General features: G+C 39.5%; 1 protein-coding gene across 1 annotated transcript in view; it reads right to left on the bottom strand.

Moving 5' to 3' along the window:
- Positions 1–2034: 2034 nt before the first annotated feature.
- KCNMB4 (potassium calcium-activated channel subfamily M regulatory beta subunit 4) overlaps positions 2035–9587 on the bottom strand; it is a 192475-nt gene continuing 184922 nt past the window's right edge. Inside the window, exon 3 of the mRNA XM_007956919.2 lies at positions 2035–2203. Coding sequence (XP_007955110.1) covers positions 2035–2203 — 169 coding nt within the window. The remainder of the gene's footprint in view (positions 2204–9587) is intronic.

The following is a 9587-nucleotide window of genomic DNA, read 5'->3' as shown; positions in this document are numbered from 1 at the left end:
AAAAATATTAAGAACTTAAGCATCTTTACTTTTATGACCCCCAAAATGCCTTCTCTTCTGTTTCTTTTGAGTTTTACTTTGAAAAGTATGAATGAAGAGCCTCAAATTTAACTGGCTGTAATCAAGTAAGACTCTAAAATTACATATGACCGTATGAATTCAATGTGCTTCTCTTCTTTTCCAAGAATCAATCTATAGAACAGAGTGGGCATACTTCTTAGGCCTTAATATAAATGTATAAAACTGATAAATGAAAACTCAGATCAATATATATCACTACCCTATTATCCAACATATATGAATGTCCATATGCCATTAAGTTTTATGCAGTCTCTGTAAGCATTTAATCATATTTTCCCAGAAGATAAAATGAATCAAGTAGATTTTATCACTCTCAATGATAGGTGATGCAAAGAAGACAATTTTCTCTGATGATCAGTTTTGTGTTTCTGTATGCTTTAGAAAGGTTCAGTATGTTGCTAAGACAACAGGGATGTGGAAACAGAATACTGGGATTGAAGTTAAGGCACTCTAGCTGCCTCAAAGGATGTCATAACTAGTGTGTTCAAGGCCTTTCACAGTGTCACCTGTAACACTTGAGTTAGGAAAAAAAAAAAATGAAGATTGCATCCACTCAACACCCTTCCAAAGAGTCTGTGACTCTCTGTTACTTGCATTTTAAAATTATGAAAACACTGGTATGTGGACTAAAGGGAGGTCATCATTCAACTAGTATGTGTCTTTTTTTAAAATCCTGTGGAAATAACAGAAGGAGCTTGTCTTTAAATTCCAATTTTCCTTTGCTCTAATAGAAGCAGGTCTAGAGGTTATCTGAAGAAAGCAAAATGAAACTGTCAGTTGTTCCTCTACTAGAAATTTATCTTTCATCTAAACAAAGGTTTGATTCTACCCACTAAATAAAAAGGATATATGCTGGACATTCACTAAGGCCTGTGACTGACATCTGCAGTTCGGCTTTATGAAGAGATGGTTCCATTAATGAACTTTTGGATAAAGGCACAGGAAGCTTCAGCAGCAGCAGTGTGAAGCTGGGCTGTATCACCAGGGAGGTCTAAGCATATGGAACAACTGCAGTAACCTTCCTGCTTTAATACTGATAACATCAAGGCAAGGACAAAGAAAATGAAAGCAAAACACTTGCACTGATTTTGTATATGCTTTTCTGACCTAATAAATACATAAAACACCAAATTAACTAAGCTGAAGAGTGTCCTTCACACCATGAACATTCTGTTGCCCAGAGATAGAACTCATCAACAATAACATGAACAGATGAATAACAGGAGCCCAGTACTCTTAAGAGCTAGGACAGGCCTTGTTCAGAATCACCTCCCTCTCTTTAGAAATAATCTGTTGAGGAATAATGGATAGGCAAAGGTAAGTATAGGAGGATGTTTTTCCAGTCTCTGAGAGTTCCTCGATGAGACTTGCAGAGTGCATGGAAGATTGAGTCAATAGTGCATATTCTTTTTCCAAACAAGAGAGCAAAAAGGTACTCTTTAATAATGGAAACTGAGGGTCATACAGTGAGATCAAGACTTGTGCAGGAATCCTTGTCTCCAAAAAAGTCTGATCTAACAGATTCAAATGAAACCTGGAGGACCTTTTTTAACCCTGGTATTCTAAGCATAAAAAAAGAAATTAAAAAAGAACACAGACCACTCTATTTTAATGTTTGTAAATAGCATAAATCATAACAGTTTGTATACTACACTGTACAAATAATATACTGTACTTTTCCAAAGAAAATGAACTTCTTATAGTTTCCTGAATTATGTCTACTCCACAGAGCTAATAACTCGACCTGTTAGCCATCACTACCACACACGGAATACAGTCTATATGGTGCCAAGTCTTCAAATTGTGCCTGTTTCTGCTGCCATCAAGGGAGGAGCTTCTCGGAGACCTCTCACGGACCCTTCCATCTCCTGCGCCAGAAACATGGGCTCTGCAGGTGGACTGCTGCCAATGAGTGCAGCTTCTGTGCTTTGCTTTCCACAAGCCCACTCGCTCTTAAGAGAACTTGCGCTTCTTCATGGCTTCTGCCTTGACTGCCAGGCTCTTGGCACAGATAGTCAGGACCACAATGAGAACACCCACCACAAATGTCACCAGAGGCCAAAGGAAGCAATGCAGGAGGACAATCTCATCATGTGTGCGATGCAGGAGCACGTCATCTGGTCTGCAAGACAGTGAAGAAGAGGAAAGAAAGTCAATTGCTTTGGGAAGATACTGAGAACTCGTGACAACCTGGGTCAGACTTGCTTTTCAGCCCAAAGGGAATATTATCACTGAATTTCACCTCCAAGTGAAAACCTCACTCTGACTGTAAATACTATACTTTGTATTTTAAACCCACCATAAAATGGTTTGAGCTCTTAAATTAAGTAATCAAGTAACTGGGGCAAGTTTGCATGTTATTTATCATGTAATTTACATGTTCCAAAATGTCAAAAGTGTTTGTGTATGCCATTGAGTTGATTCCAACTCATAATGACCCTATAATGACAGAGTAGAACTGCCCCATAAGGTTTACTAGGTTATAATCTTTATGGGAACACATCTCCAGGTCTTCTCTCCTGTGGATTTGCAGGTGGGTTAGAACTCCTGACCTTTTGGTTAGCAACTAAGCACTTAACAGTTGAACCACTAAAGCTCCTAATCTCTTATGTTATCCTTTCCTCCATTCTAAGGTGCTTAACATAGTCTACTTTTTCATTCATCTTTTAATGTCCACTAGGCAATGTTGGTTCAAGCAGTCTAAAAATTATTGATAAGCCAGTATTCTCAAATAAACCCTACCTAGTCCTCAGCACTTAGGTAGGGTCCAAATCTTAAATCAGAAGAAAAACTCAGTTAAATGTACCCTTTGAATTTAGTCAGAAAGACAGATGGTATAATCTTCAGGTCAGCTCACCTTCACTATGTCAACTAGAGGATTTTTTAAAAAAATAATAGACAAGTGAAAGGATAAATGTAATGCTTTCTTCCAAGTTTCTGAGTTTGTTTAATTTTTCTAAAAGAAAAATCTGACCACTTTATTATAAACCTTGCAAAGCCTTAGCAACACAGTTCTATCTTATAAATGTGAGTCTCTATTTTTGAAAAGACAAACAGATAATCAACCACATATGCAATCAAGATGTATTGATAATTACTGGTGAGTGGAACATGAAAATTGGAAAAAAGAAGTACTGGTAGTTGGGAAACATGGCTTTGGTGACAAAAATGATGCCAGAGATCACATAATAGAATTTTGCACAAAACATTATTCATTGTAAACACCTCTTTTTAAACAACATAAATGATGACTATACATGTGGAGCTCACCAGAAGGAATACATAGGAATCAAATCAACTACATCCAGAAGGCTGGCTGTTGAAACCCACCAGCCACTTCTCAGAAGGAAAGCTGGGCAATCTACTTCCATAGAGATACCGCCTTGGAAACCCAAGGGGAGATTGCTATGAGTCAGAACCGACTCAAAAGCAGTGAGGTTTTTTCTTTTTTTTTTTTAAAGGCAAATTATTGAATGATGCAGAAAGCATCAAAAGAAGATGGAAGGAATACACAGAGACAATTTCCCAAAAAGAATTGGTCAACATTCAATCATTTCAGGAGGTAGTATGATCAAGAACCAATGGTGTTGGAAGAAGAAGTCCAAGCTGCACTGAAGGAATTGGTGAAAAACAAGGTTCCGGGAATTGGTGAAAAACATCGCAATCTCCATTGAGATGTTTCAACAAACGGATGCAGTGCTGGAGGCACTCACTCATCTATGCCAAGAAATCTGGAAGACAGTTACCTGGCCAACCAATAGGAAGACACCCATATTTGTGCCCACTCCAAAGAAAGGTGATCCAACAGTATGTAGAAATTATCAAACAATATCATTAATATCACATGAAAGAAAAATTTTGCTGAAGATAATTCAAAGCCAGTTGCAACAATATGTTGAAAGAAAACTGCCAGAAATTCAAGCCAGAGTTAGAAGAGGATGTAGAATGAGGGGTATCATTGCTGATGGCAGATGGATATTGGCTAAAAGCAAAAGATATCACAAAGATGTTTACCTGTGTTTTATTGACTATACAAAGGTATTCAACTGTGTGAATCATAACAAATTATGGACAACATTGTGAAGAATGGGAATTCCAGAACATTTAAGTATGCTCATGAGAAACCTATACATACACCGAAAGGTAGTCATTCTGAAAAAGGGGATACTGTGATTTAAAACCAGGAAGGGTGTATGTCAGGGTAGTATCCTTTCACCATACTTATTCAATCTGTATGCTGAGCAAATAACCTGAGAAGCTGGACTATATGAAGAAAAATTCAGTATCAGGATTGGAGGAAGACTCATTGACAACCTGGGATATGCAGATGCCATAATGTTGCTTGCTGAAAGAGAAGAGGACTTGAAGCACTTACTGATGAAGATTGAAGACTACAGCCTTCAGTATGGATCACACCTCAATTTAAAGAAAACAAAAATCCTCAAATCCTCACTACTCAACCAATAAGAAGCATTATGATAAATGGAAAAAAGAATGAAGTTGTCAAAGATTTAATTTTACTTGGATCCACAATCAATGCCTACGGAAGCAACAGTTAAGAAATCATACGATTTATCACATTGGACAAATCTGCTGCAAAAGATCTCTTTGATGTATTTATGAGCAAAGATGTCACTTTGAAGACCAAGGTGCGCCTGACCCAAGCCATGGTATTTTCAGCAGCTTCATATGCATGTGAAAGGTAGACAATGAATAAAGAAGACCACAGAATAATTGATGCCTTTGAATTGTGTTTTTGGCAAAGAATATTGAACGCACCAAGTACTGCTAGAAGAATGAATATATCTATATCAGAGGAAGTACAGCTGAATGCTCCTTAGAAAAGAGAATGGCTACTTTGTCTCCTATACATCAGTCAGGTTATTAGAAGGGGCCAGACTCTGGAGAAGGATATCATGCTGGGTAGAGGGTCAGTGAAAAAGGTGAAGACTCTCAATGAAATGGATTGACACAGTGGCTGCGATGATGGGCTCACACACGGCGATGATTGTGGGGATGGCGCAGGACCAGGTGTGCAAACAGTTTATGTGCTCACTTTTTAATCAAAAAGTTGGAGATTCAAGTCTACCTAGAGGCACCTGAGTAGAATGGCCTGGCAATCTACTTCCAAAAAGTCTGTCATTGAAAACCTTGTGGAACACAGGTCTATTCTGATGCTCATGAGGTTGCCATGAATCTAGCCCACTTGACAGCAATTGGTTTTATTTTTCAATTCCACCATTGGTCTCATCCTTAGAAAGTGAAGATAAGATTCACTCCACAAGCCACGGTCTTCTCATCTTTGGTAATTAAAAAAGAGGGCATGGGAATTTAACTTTTCTTCCATAGGTTTAGCTTTTGCAAGATATTTCCATTTCACTCACAGAAAAATTTGTTCTTTTATTAGTGCAATGATGCTTCCTCTAGAAAAGAACACAATTAGTCCAATTGCCCTCAAGAACATCAATAACTTTAGAGTTCCAGGGCCATACCTGTCCTGAGGAGCTCTCATTAGTCATAGCTGTCATAACTCAGGACCTATTTTCCCAGAAGACTGACAAAGGATGTTGAGTTTTTCTCCTGTACCTAAGTGGATCCATCATGTGTCATTAACAAAAACAGTTTCTGAAGGCTGGCTTTGAAATGACATATCCTTGCCTTTTGTGTTTTTTTTTACATAATATTTCAATTTTTGCACATAAAGTAAGGTTGTTTTTATTGAGATTTTATTTCATATTATTGCAATGAAAATTTGTATTTAATGAATGCAGAATCACTGTAATGATTAAGCAAGTCATCCCAACTTGCAAAGATTATTCCTTTTCCTGAGTTCCTGCAGCAACATCTTGTCTTCAAGACTATGTATGTTAATATACTTGTCTTTTTATAATGTTAGGCCTTTGTCTTATGCCAGAATTACAAGTGGATGGCTTTACAAAAAGAAAATTATTCTCTCACAGTTTAGGAGGCTAAATATCCTAATTCAGAGTGCTGGCTCTAGGGTAAGGCTTTTTGTCTCTGTGTCTCCTGGTTCTAGGAGGTTCCTGGCAGGGACTCTTGGGCCAAAGAATGTGCTCCCCTCCTAACTCTTCCTTTTTGGTGGTAGTAGGACGCTCTGATCTCTGCTTGCTTGTTTAATCTTTTTTATATTTCAAAAGAAATTGACTCAAGATATAGCCTAATCTTGTAGATTGTATTCTGCCCAATCCTGTAGATTGTATAACTGCCACATTGACATCATACAGGTTAGGATTTACAACACATAAGATAATTACATTAGATCACAAAATGGAGGGTAAATATATACTACTGAGAATGATGGTCTAGCCAAGTTGACACATAATTTGGGGGGACACAATTCAATCCAAAACAGCCCTCCAGGGCTATGATTTTGTCATTGCTTGCTATTCCACACATGTTGTTGTTGTCAGTCACTGCTCAGTTGGTGCTCCCATGTATAAAGAATGAAACATTGCCTGGACCTCCACCATCTTCATGATCATTGGGATGTTTGAGCCCATTGTTGCAGTCATTATGTCAATCCCTCTCATTGAGGCTCTCCCTTGCCTTCAAAGCACTCCACTTTATACCTGCTGCCACCAAGTTGATTCTGATTCATAGTGACCCTCTACTTCATCAAACATGGTAACTTTTTCCGGCGATCGGTCTTTTCTGATGACACATCCAAAGTAAGTGAGCTGAAGTCTTGGAAAATATTCTGAGATTCATTGGGTTTTCATTGGCTAATTTGCAGAAGCAAATCACAGGCCTTTCTGCCTAGTCTGTCTTAGTCTGGAAGCTCCCCTGAAATCTGAGTCCACCATGGGTGACTCTAATGACATATGAAATACTGTCAGCATAGCTTCCAGCACCATAACAACATGCAAATCACCACAGAATGACAAACTGACAGACAGCTGGTTGATTCTACACATAGCAGTGAAAAACCAAACCCACTGCCACTGAGTCAATTCTGACTCAGCAACCCCATAGGACAGAGTAGAACTGCCCCACAGAGTTTCCACAGCTATAAATCTTTATGGAAGCAGATTGTTTCACTTTTCTCCTGTGGAGAAGCTGGTAGGTTCAAACTGCTGACCTTTTGGTTAGCAGCTGAACGCACCACCACAGCTCCTATTCTACACATAACATAGCTATTGCTAAATAACTACTTGCTACCGACAATGATGGGGAAACTGCCCCTATTGAAGCTTGATTCTTATCTGGGCAAATTTTCAAGAGTCTTCATGTCTTGAGTCTAAAAAAGGATAAGCCAAGGTCCAAAAATAGGGCACAGGACGGTCATAGTCATATTGCACTGTCTTTGAAATTCCAATACCCAGTGCGGTGTAGTAAATTACTTAGTGTGGCTTTTCTACCCATGAGTCTTTGTAAATTCCAAGGTGGAATTTTCTATGAGCAACTGAGGAGCTCCTGATTGCTGAAGGTGTCCACCTGGAGTATTTCTGTTGGGAGTGGCACAAAACAACGTTCTGGGAGGTTCCCACTCTCTCTCAGGTGCTTAGAGTTCTGATGCTATGATTGGCTAGTTTGACCACTCTGCCGGGCTCAAAAGGAGGCCTCCTAGAGGCAGAGCTCTCTCTGACTGCTGGTTGAGGAAGACGTGCTGCTGAAAGAGACATGCGCTCCTGAGACATGCACTGCTGGGAAAGAGATGGAAGAGACACACATTGCTGAGACACCGAGGGACACGCACTGCTGGGAGAGAGACTGTGAGAGACTTGGCTGAGAGACTGTGGGCTGGGAGAGAGACTGAGCGTTCTTCCTGAATTTGAATTGTAGCCTGGTGCTTCCCTAATAAACCCCGTAATCTGTGAGTTCTGTGTGGCCACTGCAGTGAATTATCAAACCCAGGAGAAAGGTGGTGGGTTTTTTGGAAGGAACGGTTGGTGAAAGAGCTGGAGGAAGGCAGCAAGTCTGGCCTTATAGGAATAGCCCTTGGGTTATTGATGGTGGCTCTGTCTTCCTTTTGTGGGGTTAGAGGAGGTCAGAACATGTGTCCTCCTTGTCCTTTTTGCACCCAATAACCATATTTCTTTTCCCAGTTACTAGTGTTCACAGGGGAGCTCTGGTAGCATAGTGCCTAAGGCACTTGACTAACCAGAAGGCTGGCAGTTCAAACCCACCAGCCACTCCTTGGAAGGAAGGTTGGGCAATCCTACTTCTGTAGTGATACTGCCTCGGAAACCCAAGGAGAGGTCGCTATGAGTTGGGGCCGACTCAATGGCACATAACAACAACAAAATGTTCACAGTTGTTAGATGCTGCTATCTATGTGTGCAAGAGAAGGTAACCAGTTATCTTAGGAGGATTTTTTTCTGTGAAGGACTGCTTTACTCCTCCAGAATTTATCGGCACACAAATGAGTCTTGGGTTCTTCGTCAAAAATGGGGGTGGGGAAGGGAACGTTGGAATTTTAAAAACACAATTTCAATAAATTTCCATAAGTAATGTGCTTTTTTTGCAACAAATTTTCTAGTAAAAAACTCCAGTTTGGATTCTCCTTTGTATTCCTTCTCTAGTCACTATTGTTGATGTTGAATCCTCTACCACAAAATTTTACAATTGAGCCAGGAAAACAGCCAGAGATGAAAGTAGATGAAACCATGATACATATGCGTTGAAAGCCAGTTCGAAGAATACTTTCTAAAAATGTATGTGAGTGAAAAGGAGAGGAGGAGAGAAGATAATAAATGGAAAATGCTTGAGCCAGATATTTGTTTTATTTAGAAACTCTTGGCACCCCCACCCCCACCCCATCAAAGAGTGAAATCTTTATTTTAATATTTCAAATAACAAAGATGAGATCATTAACTTTGAATTCTTATTGTTAGGTGCCGTCTAGCAATTTTCCACTCATAATAACCCCATGGGACAGACTAGAACTGTCTTACAGGGTTTCTAAGTTGTAATCTTTACAGGAGCTGATGGCTAGGTCTTTCTTCAATGGAGCTCCTTGGTAGGTATGAACTGTCAGCCTTTCAGTTAGCAGTTGAATGCTTAACCATTGCATCACCAGGATTTTTTAACTTTGAGTTAGCCATGTTGAATTTGTAATTGATTCAAAAGACTTTGAAGGAAAGGTCATATACTCAACTCAAAACTCATTGCTGTCAAGTTGAATCCGACTCATAGCAACTCCTCCTTGGGTTTGTGAGGTGGGTTTCCATTTCTCTATGGAAATAGATTGCCCAGTCTTCCTTCTGAGGAATAGCTGGTGGGTTCTAACTGCCAGCCTTCTGGTTAGCAGTCAAATGCCTTAGGCACTATGCCACCAGAGCTCCTATATATATATAAAAGGCTCTGTATAACCCAAGGAGGGGTTGCTATGAGTTGGATCTCAGTCAATGGTACTGCGCTACATTCATTGTTTTATATATATACATATTGATATCCTTGGCATTAGTGAGCTGAAATGGACTGGTTTTGGCCATTTTGAATCAGACAACCATATGATCTACTATGCTGGTAATGACAGTTGGAAA

The sequence above is a fragment of the Orycteropus afer genome, unplaced genomic scaffold (assembly GCF_000298275.1).
Source record: "Orycteropus afer afer isolate SDZICR_OR568_19922 unplaced genomic scaffold, OryAfe1.0 scaffold00685, whole genome shotgun sequence".
NCBI lineage: Eukaryota > Metazoa > Chordata > Mammalia > Tubulidentata > Orycteropodidae > Orycteropus > Orycteropus afer.
The sequence above is the reverse complement of the archived record's forward strand: the minus strand, read 5'-3'. Positions and strand labels throughout refer to the sequence as shown.